General features: G+C 37.2%; 1 protein-coding gene across 3 annotated transcripts in view; it reads right to left on the bottom strand.

The window, feature by feature from the left end:
• TTC29 (tetratricopeptide repeat domain 29) overlaps positions 1–21337 on the bottom strand; it is a 183415-nt gene that overhangs the window by 12368 nt on the left and 149710 nt on the right. For 2 of the 3 annotated variants that reach the window (XM_023733572.1, XM_023733570.1), the window contains 2 exons: positions 16126–16354; positions 15549–15878 (listed from right to left, as the gene is read on the bottom strand). In XM_023733572.1, coding sequence (XP_023589340.1) covers positions 15763–15878; positions 16126–16354 — 345 coding nt within the window. In that variant the 3' untranslated portion in view covers positions 15549–15762. Of the gene's footprint in view, positions 1–15548; positions 15879–16125; positions 16355–21337 lie in introns of those variants that run through there. The other variant, XM_023733573.1, reaches the window with a different exon arrangement.

Raw genomic sequence — 21337 nt, 5'->3', positions numbered from 1 at the left:
TCATGAAAGGGGTAAGGGTCAACCCTTAACCCTTTCGCGAACGAATTATTTTGTGTTGTGAAATTTTTGTTGATGGAATGTGTTTTCAGTAGTGGAATGCATGCTGACTAATTGAGTATGTCTAAATTTTTAGTTGGTAATATGGATTTTGAGGAATATTATGTGGGAACATATGTTCCACTGGACTCTGGTGGGTGGTAGAATTGGTGGGACACATATGTTCCACTATACTCTGGTAGTAGGATTGATTTTGATTTTCCAAATATCACACACACACACAAAACTAAAGCCATTGCCACCCAGTCTATTCTGACTCATAGCAACCCTATAGGACAGAGTAGAACTGCCCCATAAGGTTTTCAAGGCTATAACTCTTTACGGATGCAGACTGCCACATCTTTCTCCCATGGAGTAGCTAGCAGGTTCAAACTGCCAACCTTTCAGTTAGCAGCTGAGAACTTTACCCACTGTGCCACCAGGGCTCCCTAACTATCACACAGGAAACTGTAAATATACTTACAAGGCTTATCTCCCTGCACAAAAGCCAAAAGAGACAAAAGTTTTACACAATCACACCTCCAGGATGCACCACCTCATACAATAACTTCTACCACAGTGATTTTGTACCAAAGAATGTTTCTTCCATTTTACCCAGTTACACATGTCCCTACCAGATGGCAGCACATACTATAAGTGAACGACCATCCTCCCAAGAAATCCCAGAGGTGAAAAATTTTAGTGAAACTTACATGTTCTGGAAACCCTGGTGGGGTAGTGGTTAAGAGCTACAGCTGTTAACCAAAAGTTCGACAGTTTGAATCCACCAGCTACTCCTTGGAAACTCTATGGGGCAGTTCTACTCTGACCTATAGGGTCACTATGAGTTGGAATCAAATCGATGGCAACAGGTTTTTTTTTTTTTTAAATATGTTCCAGTATTCACGAAAGGGTCAGTCAACACGTTCAGGTAGACTACTTGGGGAAGGGAAATTTCAGAAACATTTAGAAGAAGAAAGGAAAGGTAACTGAAGAGCTAAAAGAAGAAGGTTATTTCTGATACATGACATGAAGAACGAAATAATCAATACAGGGTTGGAATTGGGGGAAGACTTCAAGAAACTTGATTTTATTTTAAAATAGACAAAGGAGATGAAAGGAATAGAACTGATTTAAAGTGCTTTCCATATTTCATATGTGAATTTATAATAATATTCAGCAGTACAAATATTGTTAAGAAATGTTATCTGAAGACTCACTAAGTGGATCTACATATATTAGTGAAATACCATGTATTTATGAGGAAAAGCTAACTTTTGCATTATCACCCTAAAATATTGAAAAACTTAAGAGCACTTCTCACACATAGACTCGCCCAGTGAGCTTGTTAAAAGCAGATTCTTAAGTCCCTTCATCAGGGATTCTAATTCAATAAGCCTGTGGTAGGCCCTAGAATATGCATTTATAAAAACATTCCCTCCCTCCTCCAGGTAATTTTGATCCAAGTGGTCCTTGAGTTGTACCTTGAGAAACTGCCTAAGGCTTATTGTGCAGTTTAATTTTCCACAGGTTATCTTAAAATACTTGTATCATATAGAAAATGCAACAGAATATCTCATGGGTCATCAGTGAATATTTCTAACTTCAATGTCAACCTTTTCTCTTAAGAATCTCCTACTTATAATTTCTTTAAGATCGTTAAAATATAAAATAGATGAGACTACAGTAGAATAGAAAAATAAGAGAATGTTTCCCATGTAGTAAGCATTGTTCTGTCAAACTTTTGATTCATTTTATGTATTCTATGTCACAATGTAAAATATATTTTTTACTGTAGATTTCAGCCTATTTCTCACCGGCAAAGTCAGCTTTTTAAAAAGTCAATCAAATTCCTCTTCTCAGACTTCAATGACAGTTTTAATCACACTTGGAATAAAATCCAGTCATCACCACGGCCTGTTGTTGCTGTTAGTTTTGTTCAAGGTCACTCAGGGTGACCTTATGTATAACAGAAGGAAACACTGCCAGTCGTGCGCCATCTCCACCATCATTGGTATGTTTAAGACCATCGTTGCAGCTACTGTGTCAATCCATCACACTGAGGGTTTCACTCATTTTCTCTGACCCTCTTCTTTACCAAACATGATGCCCTTTTCTAGAGATTGATCTTTCCTCATGATGTGTCCAAAGTAAGCCAGCCGAAGTCTCTCCATCCTCACTTCTAAGGAGCATTCTGGTTGTATTTCTTCGAAGACCAATTTGTTTGTTCTTCTGGCAGTCCAAGATATATTCACTATTCTTCACCAACACCAGCTTGAACACACCAGTTCTTCTTTATCATGGCCTACTAGACCTACATTAACTGGTCCCTGGAACCTTAAAATTCTTACCTCTTTATGCCTCACACAGTTTTCTCCAGCCAAATTGTTACTTGAACAAGCCTAGCTTTACCTGGATATCTTCTCTCCACCCTCCTAGATATCCAAACGGCTTGTTTAGTGATTTCCATCAGGTTCCCCTTCAAGGCATGCCTCATTTGAAATGTTTCTCTGGACGGCCTATTTAAAATAGTTCTCAACTCTAATCACTTTCTGTCTTATTACCCTACTTTATTCTTTCTTCATAGTACTTAAACACTATTTCTAGTGGACGTTATTCTTTTTTATTGCCCACCAGCATCTAAACCTCTGTTTCTATGTTTAAGAAAGTCCCTACTTCATGAATTAAGTGGAAAGTTGAGACTTTTTTTCACAGTAGGTGTTGAAAAGCCCCATATTCCCTTTCCCAAGTTCCTTTGCTACCAGAGACAGGCTCCACCAGGAGCAGATTATCCAATAGATAAGGTAAGCAGAGTGCTTACCTTGCTTACTAGATTATCTGTAGTGAACAATTTCACATTTTTTCACCACATCAAAGATTCTGCTTCTAGGTATGGCTGGCATCTGTCCCTCTCACAACCTGATAGCACCTTCCTACAGAATCAAAGTCTCTTTTCAAATTTACAGTCCCTGACAGGGATGGATTACCAGTGAACAAGGTAAGCACAAGCTTACTTGTGCTTACTTACTAATCTGTAGTGAACAATGTCACTTTGATGTGGTAAAACCCATGTGAAACTGCTCACTACAGATTAGTAAGTAAGCAAAAGTAAGCCCGTGCTTACCTTGCTTATTGGCTAAACTGCCCCTGGGTGCCACCAATCAGGTCCAAGTACACTAAACTGCTTTGGGAGCCAGTGACATGTCAAACAGGGCTGTGTACAATTCAACCTGCCAAATGATGGCATCAGGCAAGCTTCTATATTGTAAAGATTCCTTAATAGTTCTCAGGACAAGATATTAGCCTGCCAATGTGTATGCACTGGGTAATTTTTTTCTGGATATTTTTTGCTGTTATATAAACATGGCTTTAGAATATGCAAACCTGAAAGCTTTGGTATCTACTTTTTTATTTGTATAACAGGGCAGTTGTTACTTTTGTAACTTTTTAAATTAAGATTGTATTAATATTTATATGGACCTAAAATAGTTATTGGAGCTCTGGTGATGCAGTAGTTAAGAGCTAAGGCTGCTAACCAAAAGATTGGCAGTTCGAATCCACCAGCTGCTCCTTTGAAACACTATGGGGCAGTTCTACTCTGTCCTATAGGTTGTTATGAGTCAGAATTGACTCAATAGCAATGGGGTTTGGTTTTGGCTTTTAAAAATAGTTGTTGAATTATACTTTCAATTGGATCTATTTTTGAATATAGATGTTTCACCTATATGTATTTTAAATTTGCTTTAATTTCAGTATATGGCTTGAATCTTTCTTTCCCCTCAAATTGTTGTGCAAAAGAGAGTCAAGAAGAGATCCTGAAGCAGACCAAGAGGTAGGTTTTGGTCTACCTATATTTTAAAAATTGTATTTTTCTTGACATATCCTGAGAAAACTACCCAGTAGAAAGCTGATTTTTTTTTAAAAAGGAAAATTCCTGTTAGATATAGAAAATGACAGTACTATGTGTAATTATCTATACAATTGCACTAGTGCATGCTTGAAAAATTTTTAGCCAGAGATGCTTAATAACATTTGCATGCTTAAATGAGACGGCAGAAACAACTGGAAGGGCCTCGGGGCATGGTCATCTATTTAACCATCCACTTGGATTTTCAACATAATTAGTCATATAATTGTGTGCCTAAACTTAGTAGATTCATGTAAGTAGTTATAAATTATTAAAAAGTAGTGCTTGTCATGTTTTGCTATTTCCTGCCAATCAAATTACTGAGGAATATGCTATATTCATGTTTTATCATATAAGTTTTCAAAATGAATTATAATGTAAAGCCCTGGATGAAGATGAGAGAACAAATGAATTCATTCAGATGAGAGGTAGTTAATATAGCTATTTGGATATCGATAATTTTCAGGAGTATTCCTATGACAAATAATATTATCAGGCTGTTTATCTGTCCCTATTAAGATTTTTATAAAAACTATGTTTCTTTTGGAGTTCCTGCATGGTGCAAACAGTTAACGTGCTTGGCTGCTAACTGAAAGGTTGGAGGTTTGAATACACCCACAGTTGCCTTGGAAGAAAAGTCTGGTGATCTACTTCTGAAAAATCAGCCACTGAAAACCCTGTGGAGCACAGTTCTACTCTGACACATTTGGGGTCGCCATGAATCACAATCAACTTGACAGCAACTTTTTTTATGTTTCTTTTGCTCATGTTGTATTCAAGGCAAGTTTTTTCTATTCTGAGAGAAAGAGAAAGGCTAGACATAATAGCTTTCTCTTGTACAGCTTATTTGCCCCTTTTCATAATCCTGTTGAGGGCTTATGATCAAACCTTGGGCCAAATAAATCTGAATAGCAAAAATATTAACCTCAAAATTTTATGATGGCCATTTTGACCACATTCTCCAGATTTTTTTACCAACCCTCTTACTGACTACTGATTTTAAAGTTTCATTCCATTTATCTCCATTGTTATTTTAATACTTGGACTAACAATATGTTTGGACTTGAGGAAAACTATCCTCCCCTGCCAGCAGCTTATCATCTAATAAGCAAAACTGGAAGATCTTTGAAGGTGTTGAACTATCTACCACCTTTGATAAGAGAGCAAGATACACTTATTAGCTATTGTTGCTGGTACAATGAAATGCATAGTCTTAATTCAGAGACATCAGATTTATCTTACTAACCAGTCTTTTTCTCATTTTGGGTGCTTGATACCAGTCAATAAATAAAATCCCTTAGAGGCATAGCACTTCAATGAGCTAACTTTAGTTTTCCCTATTGGTTTGACAAAGTCCAAGTTTGTTGACCTCAAGGGCATAATGAAAGAACATCTGTTTGCTCAGATTTAAAAAAAAAATTTTTCCCATACACTGTTATGTGACTCCAATTGCTGTCCCCATACTGTGACAGCACACTCCTCCTCTCCACCCGATTCCCCATGTCCACTCAACCAGGTCCTAACCCTCTCTGCCTTCCAATCTCACCTCCGGACAGAAGCTGCCCATTTAGTCTCCTGTATCTACCTGAGCCAAGAGGCACACTCCTTACGTGTATCCCTTTATGTCCCACAGTCCAGTCCAATCCCTGTCTGAAGAGTTGGCCTCAGAAATTATTTTAGTTGTGGGCTGATAGAGAATCCAGGGGCCATGCTTTCCGGGCCTCCTCCAGTCTCAGTCAGACCCTTAAGTCTGGTCTTTCTACTAGAATTTGAGTTCTGCACCCCACGTTTCTCCTGCTCCATCAGGGACTCTCTGTTGTGTTCCCCGTCAGGGCGGTCATTGGTAGTAGCTGGGCACCAGCTAGTTCTTCTGGTCTCAGGCTGATGAAGTCTCTGGTTTATGTGGCCCTTTCTGTCTCTTGGGCTAATACTTTCCTTGTGTCTTTGGTGTTCTTCATTCTCCTTTACTCCAGGTGGTTGGGACCAATTGATGCATCTTAGATGGCTGTTTGTTTGCTCAGATTTTTTATTTGAAAGTTAGAATGAAAGGAAAGGAAGAAAACACATGAGTACACTGCAGTGTTAAAGGATTTGAGGAAGATGGTGAATATTGGTCAGCACTTTTAATATTTATTTCATTGCTCTAGTATTTCAGAGGATTCAGAAAGAAATGTGTTCGGGTACATTCATAGTGATTCAAGGATATATTTCAGGAAGGTGAAGATATTAGTCGGGATGGACTGGCAGATATTAAAATAAAGAAATATACTAGTATTTCTTTGACTAGATATTTGCCCAATATTTTCCATATGAGGACTTTGTACATATCCTCATGAGACAGACACCATCTGTGAGAAGGGAAATAGATAGACAGACAGACAGATAGATAGATCTCTAGGGATTGAAATTCAAGTCAGTCATCATAACAAGGCACTATAAATCATTACTAATTTCTAAAATAATATTTGTTGTGAAAAGTATTTATTTTTTCTACTAATTTGTTAAAGAACCTAGATTATAGAAAATTCAACCTTGCCTGGGAGTTACAAATACAGGGAGGACAAAGTGGAAGTATTTAATGAAAGTGAATTCCGGGAACATGTATATAATTTCTTATTACTGTTGTGGTTAAAAATTCTAAATTCTTATTAATAAAAACCAAGGTGAGAGGTAAATAGAAAAACAAAAACAAAAAACCCCCCCACAATACCTCATATCAGGGAAATGTTAGAAAGAATTAGAAACCAACAAGATGTGTGCCTTTGATATGTATGTGTTTTAAACACCAATGTCATGTCACTTCTTTGTTCAGAAGAAATCGTGTGGATCAAGAATCACTGGAATTGTCCTAATGGAGCCTTATCAAAGAAAGGTTAAATATACACAAGACAGGATCTTTCTGACTCCAAATTCTAGCAATAGTAGAAGCTGTTTAGCTAAATTGGCACAGCACCTGGAATCTATGACTACAAGTAAAAGGGCATAATTATGAGCAGAGGGAAGACCCCTTAGTGGGAATGAGACAAATACAGACAGGTGACAAAGGATTCGTTCAGCCCCTCAAACCCTAACCTTCTACTGGCACAGCTCCAGCATTTATTCTGGTTTTGCTTTGGCTTAACCTATCAATAATCTTTTGATAAGCTGCTCAAACCAGCAATTACAGAGAAAATTGAAATAAAAAGAGATTAGAGAAACTCAGCTACATTTTTCTTGGACGTGATGAGTCCAGTGTACATTGGTAAGTTAAAACTGGTAACACCATCAGCTACCAAGAACTGTGAGCAGAATCTAAAAGAAGTACAGTTTTTGTCTGAGCAATCAAGGATTCTCTTTTATTGAACCAAGGCAGCAGATAGAGAAGGAGATTCTCAGAGGGGGAAAAAAAAGAGAGAGAAAAAAAAGATCTTTCAACCCGAGGGATCTGGAGCTACATTATTATTTCTCAATGAAGTGAGCATTAGTTTTCTGAAGAAATACATGATTCTTAAGGAAGCAAACTTGTCACTTGTGTTGTAGGAAATGTATGAAGATGGGCAAACTGTATTTGAATGAGGAGATTTAAAATTCAGGCTCAAACTCTGCTGTCTTGCTTATTTAAAAAAAAATTTGGCCCCAATTAAGTACTGGTTTGTATTTTTCAGCATGTTTTTACCTTTAGAATTATTCTATTTTCTTCTCAGTGTCAGAAGACATCGAATTCTCTCAGCTCTTTCTTGATATTTAGTAGAAATACACATGTAATCTATTATGATTTAAATGGGATTCATACAAAAGCATATGTAAGCTTTTGTACTAATAAACATATGATCATATCCTTCTTACACTTTTTTGACACTAGCATACAGTATATAGAGACATATTTTAAGGTTTAATTTTCCATTTGTCTGACCAAACTTGTTTTCTGTGACTGGAAATGGAAGTGAAAAACAAAAGATTTTAAGGGTATCTGCCTCCAAAAAATTCACAGGGAGACCCAGAGCCTAGGAACACACAGTTTATAAATTCTCATGCAGAGAAATGGCTGTCCCAATTCCACTCCCACTGGGCCTGCCGCTGTTGCTATTTTGGGAGCCATCATGAAGAATCCTGAAGCGTCCAGAGTCAGGATACGCTAAATTAGCAGTAGTAACAAACAACTCCGAAAATCTCAGTGGTTTTCCACAGTAAAGGATTGTCTTGTCTTTCCACAAAATCTGCTTCAGATCTGTATGCCTTTCTAGGGCAAGTGTTTGCCATGTGGATGGAGAGTTAGTGGTCTAGGTTACTTCCATCTTAAAAAACAAAGAAACTATAAGCTAGTTGCCATTGTGTAGATTCTGACTTATGGGGACATCATGTGTTCAGATCACCAGTACTTCTCTTCCGAGGCACCTCTGGGTTAGTAGCTGAAGGCTTAACTGTTAGGCATAAGCAGGGACTCCTATTTCCATCTTGTGGCTACATTATTTTTAATAAACCTTCCTCCATGATCTCCACAGCAGGGAAAGAATCAGTGGCAGGGTCACAGTGGGTTTACCTATGCTTATGTCCAGAAGTGACAAATTATTTCTGTCTGCAGGCCTTTGGCTAGGACTAGTCACAGCCCTGCTCAGTTGCAAGGGGCTGAGAGGTGCAGCCTTCCATGTGTCCAGAAAGGGAGAGAACCAGATACTGCTAAACACTTATCACTTCTACCCCTTTGAGTAAAGGTTATTGAACCGTCTTAAAGTATATGCAAAAATTGTACATTTTTCTGAAGAGAGGAGAGAGACCTTAGCTTTCATCAGATTCCTTAAGGGTTGAGTGAACTGTCACCTAAAAATTCTAATAACTTTTATTTCTAAGTGTATAATTTGTAGTGAAGAAAGGAAAGTATTGAAATTCAGGAATAGCTTAGAGAAGTTGAATTTAAGGGGAGATTTCCAGACATCAGAAGACCAAGTAGTCCATGTGTTGACTTCACCTGCCTAAATGATTTCAATTATATACCACATTACAACTGTCCTATGTTCTGGAGATTGATAATCTTTCAACATTTTAAAAAATGCTAATTGCTCTAAATAGATCAAAACACTTTTAGTCATTCATAATATAGTGTGAATCAATTCAATCAGACCGATTGCTTCCTAACGTTCATAACATTGATGCTCAGAAGGAATGGGTGTCCTAATTAGAGAAAGGTGTTAAATCGGGAGGAGAGCGAAGTAATTTTAGAACATGGGACATTTTTAAAATTCAGAGAGAATACTTGATTCTGAGATATTTCATAGTGCTTGAAAAACATACATATTAAAAAGTTTTACCATAAAAAATTGGTTATTCAACAAAAAGCTTCACAGTTCAGGCATTCTTTGGGCACTATGACGTGCCAGGCATTGTGCTAGCTTCCAGGACTAAACGATAATCACAGTTGCTACTTCGTGCTAGATACCGTGTTAGTACCACTTGGCATTTTATTGTTAGAGTGTGTTTAGCTGCAAGTAACAAAAATTCCCAGCTAAGAGTGACTTAAGAAGTAGAGAAATGGTGTTGGCAATTATGGTTAGTTGTTTCAGTGTCCAAAGCAATCATTAAGGATCTACATTCCTCCTGTGCTTCCTCTCTGCCATCCTCAGCATTTTGATAGCCTAGTTGCAAGTTGGCTACTTTTCTTTCCAGTACTCTTTTCTGGAAACTCCAGCCAGCCTGGCTTCCTGGAACTCCTGAATCAGTCTCCGCAAGTCAGAGAATCTACTGGGCTCTGCTTTAGTTCTTCTCCTCGGAATTTTATCCAGGCAGTTACCTGCGAAAATCATGGTGCTCATGCCTCATTTGTTTCCCCTTCCTCAGGAATCACTGTCCTGCACACCCATTATCCAATTTCTGAAAACCGTTGTCTTACATATTTTGTTTGCTTATTTTTTAGTTAAGTCAGGAGGGCAAGTCTGGCACCTGTTACTCCACCTTGGCCAGAAGTAGAAACCCTATCTGTTTCTTCTCACTGTGAATATTTTTATATAGACTTTAAAACGTTTTTTAAAATGTTAAACATGTATGTTACTAACTATGAAGTAATATGTAAGAAAGTGCAACATGTGCAAAGAATCCTGGACAAGAATTCAGAGGAATTAGATTACAGTTCGTTTGGACTTTTGGATTATTGGATGACTGTGTTTTCTCTGAGGACATCTGAAAATAAAGAGTTTGGACCAAGTGATTTATGTGGTACCATGTAACTCATACATTCCATGATTCTATAAAAGTCCACAAAGCTGAAGATGATTTTAACTCATTTTCAGAAGAAGATGTAGGCGTGGTACCAGGTTAAGGAGGAGAGTAGCAGCCACAAACTAAAGTGCATGAAGAAGGGATCATGATGACTAGAAAACGAATGAGTTCTGCAAGTTCAGGCATATTCAGGAATTGGAGGCACCAGGAACAGTGGGAGAAAAGATGGGGAATTGGGGGGCTACTGAGGGGAAGTAAGGCACAGGGATGAAAACAGGAAGATGAATTGAAAGCAAAGTTCATCAGCCCTGACAGTGCCAAGCAGGGAAAAGTAAAACTGCATATGACTTCAGATAGCTAGGGGCTTCTTTACCATAAATTCTAGCAGAAGGACCAAATCTTCACACTCAGCATTTATACGGTTGTTTCATACATAAACATTTTTGGAAATCCCTTTTGTGGAAATCCACAGAAACCTGTGTTTGTTGGGGGAAACCAACAAATAAATGATCATGAAAATCTAGATTGCCCTTTTAAGGATGACAGAATACCATATGTATTTAGAAAGATGATCTTACTGAATGAAGAGTTGTGGCCAGTGCCAGAAGGAATCTTATCAATGATCTATTGCAAACCTCAGGTAACAAACTAGAGACTTGAAATCCTTTGCCAAAAGTCACAAAGCTAATCAGTGCTTGATATGGTCTTACAACCAAGGTCACCAGACTCTGACTGCCAACCTGTCTCAGTTACAAGCTGCCAGTAGAATGAGCTTGGATTCAGTCACGCTTTTTTCACTGGAATCTTCCTTTTATGTGTCAAGTTGTTAAACATATTATTAGACATTGAGGTTTGCTCTGTGACTATGGGATGATATTAAACCTGCTGGCTTACTTTTCTGTTAATTCCACAACTTTGTCCTCACTATCAGGATGTTTTAACAAACAGAAATAGCGATCAAAGTATTAAAAACCATGGGGAATCAGTTATGACTATAGCTGTTTCACATTTTTTGAAAGGGTTGGAGCCCCGGTGGTGCAGTGGTTAAGAGTTCTGCTGCTAACCAAAAGGTCAGCAGTTCGAATCCACCAGCTGCTCCTTGGAAACACTATGCGACAGTTCTACTCTGTCCTATAGGGTCACTATGAGTTGGAACTGACTCGACAGCAATGGGTTTGGTTTGGTTTTATTAACATGACTAAGGAGCCCTCATGGCACAATGGTTAAGTGCCTGACTGCTAACCAAAAGGTCAGCTGTTCGAATCCACCAGCAGCTCCATAGGGGAAAAGAGCTGGCAATCTGCTCCTGTAAAGACTACAGACTAGGAAATCTTATAGGGCAATTCTATAGGGTTGCTAGGAGTCAGAATTGACTAGATGACAATGGTTTTTTTTTGTGTGTGAAAGGGTTAAGTTCATGAATTAACAATACAAGCATGAAGAACAGGCCAGGAAAACCTGATTCAACATTAAGCCAAGGTCCAACATTAAACCAAGGGCTGAGTGACAAATTCACGATTTCTGAATATTTTTCTTTAAGAATAGTAAAAATTCATAAAACTTGGGTGAAATTTTTGGCACTCAAACAAACCTTCTTTACACACTTTCTTAAAGGAAACTGTCTTAAATGCTGATGAGCCAGTTTTTAAATTTATTTTTATACTCGGGATTGGCATCCTGTTTCTCAGATATAGTCTACATTTGGCTACAATAAGAAAGTGCATTAAAATCACGCTACTGATAGAATTATTATGAGTGAAGTAATATTAGCATTCAACAATATTGGCATTTAAATGGTTATAATTACATTTCTAGTTCAATGTTACTCTTAAGTTGAATGCAGAAAGCCTTTGTTTCTGCGTTAACGTCCTATACCTGGGTCTGTGATCTCCAAAAGGTAAGCTGAATTTGCCTTTCATTCAAAAAAATAAGTTTCTCCCTGGTTGTATACAGAAGAGTTCTATTAAGGAAAATAAACTATATTCTGGAGAAATCAGCAGAAATTCATAGGCCCTTAAGCCTCCCCAACCAATTTCTGTTGCTTTAGGCTTGAATAATTTTAGTGAATTGCGATAAATTTGAATTCCCTCTAAATTCCTAACTTTGGGAGGAGAGAGTCTGTTCTTATTCCAATATTAGGAAGGAATGAAGGAATATGAAATCATTCCAACTGTATCGAAGGTATTTAAAATACTATGAAAGTCCCTATATTCGCTGTGTTCCCTGTGAGAGATACAAAGATGAGAGATGATTGTGGGTGAATCACAGTTCTATTTTATCTGGAGACCTGAGGGCTCTCACTGCTCTATTCCCTTAGGGGGTCATGTTCCTCTGCTCAAAAGAATATTGCCTGCTCTGTGAGCTAATGATTTGTTTGGAGGATGCAAGTCTCAGAGGTGAAGATAACTGCGGAGATTTATAATGTATCTTTCAGATGTCTGATCTGCTTTTTTCTGAATACATGGGACCCCTCAATAGCAAGATTAAAGATGCCTCTCCAGAGAAGAAAGGCAAAATTTGAAAACTTAAAAGCACTCAGATTTCCAAATAATATTTTTGTACTTCTTCATTTTGTCAACATCACATTTGGTGAGTGTTGTCCTTCATTCATGTGATAATTGGATGGTAATCAAAATACAGCATTGGATCATAGGCTTCTTCGTATTTTACAAGGAGACAGGGAAACTATGAATTTTGTTTTCAAAAGTGGTTAGTACAAAGTAGTTTATGACTTAGACATGTACGCTCATTTTGAATTCTGTTTAACTCAACAAAGATTTACTTGGTACCTAGTAGATGCCAGACATTATGTCATCTTTTGTAGAGAATATCTTATATACATATATATATATTTTAATAATACCTGTATTTTATAACTATAGGAAGTTGTTGTTGTGTGCTGTCAAGTTGATTCTGACTCTTAGTAACCCTATAGGACAGAGTAGTACTGCCGCATAGGGTTTCCTAGGCTGTAATCTTTATGGAAGCTGACTCCCACATCTTTCTCCTGCGGAGCAGCTGGTGGGTTCGAACTGCCAACTTTTTGGTTAGCAGCCGAGTGCTTAACCACTGAACCACCAGGGCTCATATAACTAGAGGACAGAGGGACCCAGTGCGTGAAGTGGTAAGTGGTATTCTATTGGCCTAAAAGAGTCAACAAATTCCTTTGTGTCTAACTTTCTATTAGGTAATGGTTTATGCTATGGAGCAAATGAAATACCAGGTTGTTGGTTCATCTCTATGACTTAAGAACAAAAAAGTTCAAATCAAATAAGAAATGCTTCTTCATATTACAAAAGTTTTGCTTTATGATTACATTTGAGTATCACGAAACACTTAAAATCTTTGCTTTAAAAAGTTTGATTTACAAACAAATAATTTTCAAACAAATGTAACCCAAAAGTCAGCCACAGGCAGTAATGATTTTTTTAAAAAATAACCTACCTATTCTGAACTTCTTAACTGGGAACAGTAGCCTAGCAATCAAACCCAAAGCCCACTGCCGCTGAGTCAGATTCCGACTCATAGCGACCCTATAGGACAGAGTAGAACTGCCCCATGGGGTTTCCAAGGAGTGGCTGGTGGATTCAAACTGCTGACCTTTGGTTAGAAGTTGAGATATTAACCACTGTACACCAGGGCTCTGTAGTTTAGCAAAGTTGACATATAAAACTGACCACCACAACTCCTTTAGTTATTTTTTTTAAACAATATTTTATTGTGTTTAAGGTGAAAGTTTGCACAGCAAGTTAGGTTCCTATTTAACAATTTTTATACTAATTATTCCATGATATTGGTTACATTTTTTATAATGTGGTCAACATTCTTACTATTTCCATTCCGTTTGTTCTGTTTCCATTAATCTAGCTTACCTGTCCCTCCTTACTTTCTCATCTTTGCTTTAGGGTAAATGTTGACCGTTTGGTCTCATATAGTTGATTAGTTAAGGGAGCACAGTACTCACATGTGATATTGTTTATTTTATAAGCCAACCCATTATTTGGGTGAAAGGTGACCTCCAGGAGCGGCTTCAGTTCCAAGTTCAAAGGGTGTCTTAGGGCAGTAGTCTTGGGGGTTCCTCTAGTCTCTATTGGTCTGGACTTTTTTAGGAATCTGAGTTTTGTTCTACATTTTTCTCTCATTCTTTCCGGGACCTTCTATTGTGTCCCTGGGCAGAGTAGTCAGTAGCAGTAGCTCAGTACCATCTAGTTCTTCTGGTCTCAGGCTAGATGAGGCCATGGTTCATGTGGGCTATTAGTCCTGTGGACTAGTTTCTTCTTTGAATCTCTGGTTTCCTTCATTCTCTTTTGTTTCTGATGAGTACAGACCAATAGTTGTATCTTAGATGGCCGCTTGTAAGCTTTTAAGATCCCAGACACCACTCACCTAGCTAGGATGGACAACATTATCTTTATGATCTGTATTATGCCAATTGACCGAGTTGTCCCACGAGACTATGGTCCTAAGCCCTTCAACCCAGTAACCCAATCCTGTGAGGTGTTTGGATATGTCTAGAAAGTATTCATAACTCTGCCACCTATGTGTTTTATTATATATATGAACATAAATGCAACACACACAAACACATATATACATATGCCTACAGATACATATATACATACATATCTACCAATGTAAGCACACACATTTTTTGGATGCTATTACTGTTGTTGCAAAATTTTATGTCATAGCATTTACCAAAATTATCCCTGATTCTTGTGTACTTCTTGTTGTCTTCATTTATGTTGGTCAAGTTGTGCAGACTTCACCCATATTGAGTATTGCCTTTCCCATCACCAAAGATAACAAGTGGCTACTATCTAGAAAGTGATTCCCTCTCCCTTCCTCTCCCATCCCTGGTAACCATCAAAGAACGTTGCTTTCTGTGTGAATACTTACTCTTGACTTTTTATAAAACTGAGACCATACAATATTTCTCCTTTTGTGATTGACTTATTTCACTCAGCATAATGTCCTCCAGATTCATCCATGTTACAAGATGTTTCGCAGACTTATCATTATTCTTTATAGTTGTGAAGTATTCCACTGTATGTATGTACCACAGTTTGTTCATCCATTAATCCATTGATGGGCACTTGTTTCCATCTTTTTGCTATTGTGAAGAATGTTGCAATGAACACAGGTGTGCACATGTCTATTTGTGTCACTGCTCCTATCTCTAGGATATATACCTAGGAGTGGGATTGCTGGATCATAAGGTATTTCTATTTCTATCTTTTTGAGGAGGCACCATACCATTTTCCATAGTGGTTGTACCTTTTCTCAATCCCACCAGCAGTGTATAAGAGTTCCAATCTCCTCACAACCTCACCAGCATTTTTTTTATCATTGCCATTTTTGCAAGGGTGAGATGGTATCTCATTGTAGATTTGATGTGCATCTCTCTCATGGCTAATGATCGAGAGCATGTTTTCATGTGTTTGTTGGCCTCCTCTTTAGTTATTAATTGACCATTTTGACTCTAATTTTTCACAAGGAAACACATGTAGGAAAAAGTAGAATTAGAGAATTACTACCAAATATTTTTCTAAATTAATACTCAGACCCAAATTAGGCAAAAACTAATTATAAAATGAACTACTATCAGAAAAGTAAGCGTATAATATAATCTAGCATCTATCAACACTTGCTCTTGTCAGTAAGGTATGACACTGAACGCTTAAAAAAGAACTTATTTCGCATTCTTTACAACTGTTCAGTACATACTGTTGATTATTTAAGATACCTGAAAAAAAAAGTATGATTGTGATTTAGCAAATTGAACAAATCATTGCCACTATTTCATGCTTTCCTTAAACATTGAGTGTATAATGCAAAAAGTACATTCAATCTTCGTGTAGTAATAAATAAATAAAATTAAAATGACCAATAAAGTTAAAATCACCAATGGTTGAATAAATGTTTACAAGAAAATGACTCAACCACTAAGAATGATACGAAAACTAAAGTGTGCCTCAAATAAAGTGCCTTACCAATAATCAGGTCAGGGGCAATGTCACTTCGACTCTCCTTCCACGACAGCAGGTGGTCAAGGCTGGTGATGTCTGCAGTTTCTATACAGTTGTTAATTGTCAACATCAGCTGGTGCGCTTTCGCTATCCCGTAATGAACTTTTGTTTCGTTCATCAGAGGCATGTTCATTAGCTCTCTTGTTGTGTCAAAAGCTTGCTGGAAGTATTCAGAAGCTTTGCTATAGTATCCCTAAAAATATAATAGAAATAATAATTTTTTTTAATGTTTATTTTGCCATTTCTCATAGCCACCCACTCCTCCCTGGTATATCCCACACTGATCTTTCAACAGTCATCAGAGTTCATCTTCAAGAAGAAAGTGAGGGCAAGCAAGCTCTCTATTAGAATAAGGTTCTTTTAAAGAGTCATGATTACTCGCTATGGAGTATCTTGAAGCTAATTTAGCAAGAAAGCTGTATCTAACAGGTGGAATCATATGAAACTTGAGTTTTTTGGATAAAACATGGTCAAATATTGGCAGTTTCATATACTTCAGTCTAATACATGGTAGTGAAAAGAAGTTTGGGAAAGACTGAACCAATTTACTTTGATTTGGAGGGAATTTTCTGACTCACAGCACTAAATTTACCTAATGAAATATTTTTAACCAGCTTTCATTTTTAGTCATGGAAACAGCAAGAGGCCATTTTTTAGCCAACCACTGTAATCAGTGCTCATTGGAAATAAATGAATTAATCTGCTGGTTCAGGCTACTGCCCTTGCTTTCCCACGTGCAAATGTCATTCTTGACTCAGAATACTGAGGTATCGGTGCATTCTTTAAAATATGGGCTTGATAGTACTGGTACAAATCAAAGGATGATTTCATTGTCTATCCCGCCTCTGAAGAGCCCTGGTGGTGCAGGGGTTAAGTGCTTGGCTGCTACCTGAACAGTCAGCAGTTGAAATCACCAGCAGCTCCGAAGGAGGAAGATGTGGTAGTCTCCTTCCTAAAGATTACAGCCTTGGAAGCCCTATGGGGCAGTTCTACTCTGTCCTACAGGGTCGCCATGAGTTAGAATCGACTCGATAGTAACGTTTTTTTTAAAATCCCACTTCTAAGTCCTTTGCAACATTTCAAGTTGCAAAATTATGATTTTTTATTTATTTAAAAATTTTTGCGTCATCCTCACCTCTTCAAAGGTTTGTTCACAAATAAATAGTGGTGTTTACCTAGCTCTTACTAAGCTTTAGGGCCAGTGCTATGTGACATATATATATAAGATATATTTAACCTTCACTGGTCACTAGTCACCCTATGGAGAAAGTATTATTTTTATTTTACAAATAAGGAAATTGAGGTTACGCTACCCCTAAATATTCAAAAAAATCCTTATCAAAAACTTCCTTAAAGGAGGATATTATTTCTAGGATTGAGCTATACTTGCAAAGGCTCTAGGGAACAAAATTCCCTTTCTCCACTGACTCACTACGCTTTGGGCTCAAGCCGACTGAATAAAGAAGTTGCTAGCAAGGTGAGGAGGGGGAGAAACAGGGCTTATGTGACAGTTATGTATCACACATGAGCAGCACTTATAACTGTACCTGCATCGTATGCCTGCAGGGACAGTTTATTCAAATGGTTCATTCTAGACAATTAAATTAGCTAATTTAGACACAGTCCCTCTATATTGTATCAGTAATCATTTTTGTTTGTGAGGGGAACATTTCTTTCCATTATTTCACAGTAGAAAACATAGAATATATATAAGATTACTCAATTAGGAAAAATAAAACTGTATCAAAGATATTTGTATGTCGATTAACTAAAGTATGTGAGAAAAAACAAGAATATTGAAAATATTAAAAATTAGTTAAAATTATAGATTGGCTGAATTACCAATTGGATTTGTTCTGTAAGACATCGAAGATATAAGAAAAAATATATGAAAACATATAATTAGACCAAACTTCACTATTTTTAGAAACAGAGAAGTATAAATATTTAATTAATTATTGTTCTGTTTACACTTCTGAGCTTCAGGCTCTTTATTGTTTTAGGTAAGAGTCTTAACTAGGAAAATTAGAGGCCATAAATAAACAGACATATATTTTAACTTCCAGAATTCTTTAAAAAAATATATTAGAATTAACTCATTAATTTATGTTCATTCATTCACTGAGTAACCACTATGTGTCAGGGATTCAGTAGTGAACTGAATTTATAGCCAAGTGGGCCAATCTACTATTAATGGCAGTGTTGATATGCCTAAAATATAGATTACCACTTAACAATAGTTGTGATTGAGTCAATTCTGATTCATGGCGAGCCCATGTGTGTCAGAGTGGAACTACTCCACAGGGTTTTCATGGCTGATTTTTCAGAAGCAAATCACAGGCTTTTCTTCTGAGGTGCCTCTGGGTGGACTCAAACCTCCAACCTTTCTTTAGCAGTTGAGTATGTTAACCATTTGTACCACCTAGGGACTCCAAAACCTAGATTAGCTCTTATTTGACATTGCTTTTCTTTTTTTTTCAAAATAAGAGCATTATAACTAGATAATTATTCTTCCCTGCCGTCAAATTGTACCTAGTATTCAGTCTGTAGACCCACACATAAAACCAACGTTGACTTACTTTTCTCTAGTTCAAAAAATCTATTAAGAAAATACAACATTAACTCTTCTCAGATGTCAGTATTTTGTATACATACCGTTTTGGAATGAGATTTTACTAATGTGTGTCGTGTCTCCAGATTTTTAATTCCTAGAGTTTAATATCTAAATTTAATCCCTTCTCAAAAGGTTCTGTCCAGTCTTCAACAGTGTATTTCAGTAAGCAGTTAATTCCTATTCTAGTATAAAATTCAGAAGATTCCACTAATTAATTCTGACAATCTTAAATATGAATTTGAGAATATACAAGTGAATTTATACACTTCATAGATGTATTTTACTGGAAGACACAATTCATTTAATATTACAAATATCACTGATAAACATTTAGTAGGTAATTCCAGAACAGAACCTTGATGACATCATAGACTTTGAAACAAAGCTCACATTGTTACATTTTAACATGGAATTTTTACGCATCATTCTGATCCTTACTAGACACTTACTAGTGTCTAAAATATCACTCTATCCAATGATAAAGTTCAAAATATACAGGCATTTTTCTCAGCATTGAGAAAGAACCATTACCTACCCATTATTCCTTCTATTTTAGTGTTGAAACTATCATCCTCTTAACTATGTGACTGTTCTCTGATCTAACTAAAGAACAAGAAATCTCATAAAGGACCTGTGCCTAGTTCTTTTTTTCAAACATAGTCATTTGATCAGTTAACACATTAATCTTAATCATATGTTTTCAATTGGCAGTCCCTCAGAAGATGACATCAGGAGGGCGGGGTGGGTGGCTCACTTCTGTGATTATATTAGTCAAAGGTAAACTAGTTAGGGTTAAAGAGATTTTAAAAATGAGCTAACTTTAATTATTATAGGAGTGGCCCTGAATGGTGCAAATGGTTAACACGTTTGGCTGCTCACTGAAAGGTTGGTGGTTTGAGTCTACTCAGAGAAGCCTCAGAAGAAAGGCCTGGTGATCTACCAACAAATCAGCCATTGGAAACCCTATGGAGTACAGTTCTACTCTGACATACATGGGTTTTCCATGAGTCGGAATGGACGACAACTGGCTTTAAAAAAAATTATAACAACACTATAATAATTATGGAAAACAGTAACTCCAGTATTTTTCCAAAGATAGCTCTGTATTATTCTTTTGATCTTATATTAATTTTATTTTATTATCATTGAGAATTGGAGCCCTGGTGGCACAAGGGTTAAGCACTCAGCTGCTAACAGAAAAGTCAGCAGTTTAAACCCACCAGTTGCTCCAAAGGAGAAAAGACCTGGTGGTCTGCTCCCATAAAGATTATAGCCTAAGAAACCCTATGGGGCAGTTGTACTCTGTCATAAAGGGTTGCTATGAGTCAGAACCAACTCGACGGCACAAAACAACAGACGACAGTAACAACAATGATTAAGAATACACTTATAATACATTGCATAAGTAATATGAGGGCCGAAGAGGGCAGTTTGTAGAGGGCTTTGACAGGCTGAAGAGCAATATTAGATTTGCTTTTAAGGATTAAGGGCAACATCAAAATGCTCAAAAATTGTACAAAATGAAATAAAAGTTTGGAATTCGAAAACTGATAGAATACTATTCTTAGTGAGGAAAGACCAACCCCTAGAAAAGGATATGTTTGGTAAAGTAGAAGGTCACTGAAAATGAGGGAACTCCTCACTGAAGTGGATTGACGCAATAGCCACAGCAATGGGCTCAAACATATCAAAGATCATGAAGATGGTGCAGGACCATGCCATGTTTCAGAGTCAGCGCTGAGTCAACGTTAACTAGTAACAACAACATTAGACATACAGGTGAAGATGCCAAGTAGGCAGTAGGCTTTAGAAGTCTGGAGTTGCAAGGAGAGGTCAGGGCTGGAGATACAAATTTGAGACTCATCGGCATACGGATGGTATATAAAGTCGTGGGCTTAGATCAGATGAGGAGAGTTCACAGATTGAGAAGGGAAGGCCATTCAGAAAATTCCAGAATAATATTCTATCATGGTTGGACAGTAAGTTGTTAGAGGAATGGAATTTAGAGGAAAGATGATGAGTGATATCTGAAGTGATCTAAGTAAAGATGTCAAGTAGGCAGTGGGATATGGGTTTGGAGTTGAGAGATCTGATCTTGAGATATTAAGAAGCTAAGCGTTATTATGTTCCCAACATGTGCCAGGAACTCTCCTAAGTACCATATGTATTTTGAAAAATCCTTATATAACTACTCTTCAGTGTGTCTTGAAAGATAAGGAAACTAAGAATCATAAAATTAACTTGCCCAAGGTCATCATTAATAAGTTACTGAGCTCAGATTCAAAGTCAGTTGGGCACTAACTTCAGGGAAAGTCCTCTTTACTTGGCTACAGGTTCCTTTACAGACAAAGTTTAATAAATAGCATTTGGTGCAAATAGCTTGAGAAATTCTTTAGCTGTACAAGTGGAATGAAAGCATTTAATACAACTAGGAAACATTCATAAAAAGTTGTTTTTGTTGTTAGGTGCCATCCAGTTGGTTCCGACTCATAATGACCCTATGTACCACAGAACGAAACAGTGGTTGATCCTGCATCATGCTCATAATCATTGTTATACTTG

Source organism: Trichechus manatus, unplaced genomic scaffold (genome assembly GCF_000243295.1).
Source record: "Trichechus manatus latirostris isolate Lorelei unplaced genomic scaffold, TriManLat1.0 scaffold00059, whole genome shotgun sequence".
Taxonomy (NCBI): domain Eukaryota; kingdom Metazoa; phylum Chordata; class Mammalia; order Sirenia; family Trichechidae; genus Trichechus; species Trichechus manatus.
The sequence above is the reverse complement of the archived record's forward strand: the minus strand, read 5'-3'. Positions and strand labels throughout refer to the sequence as shown.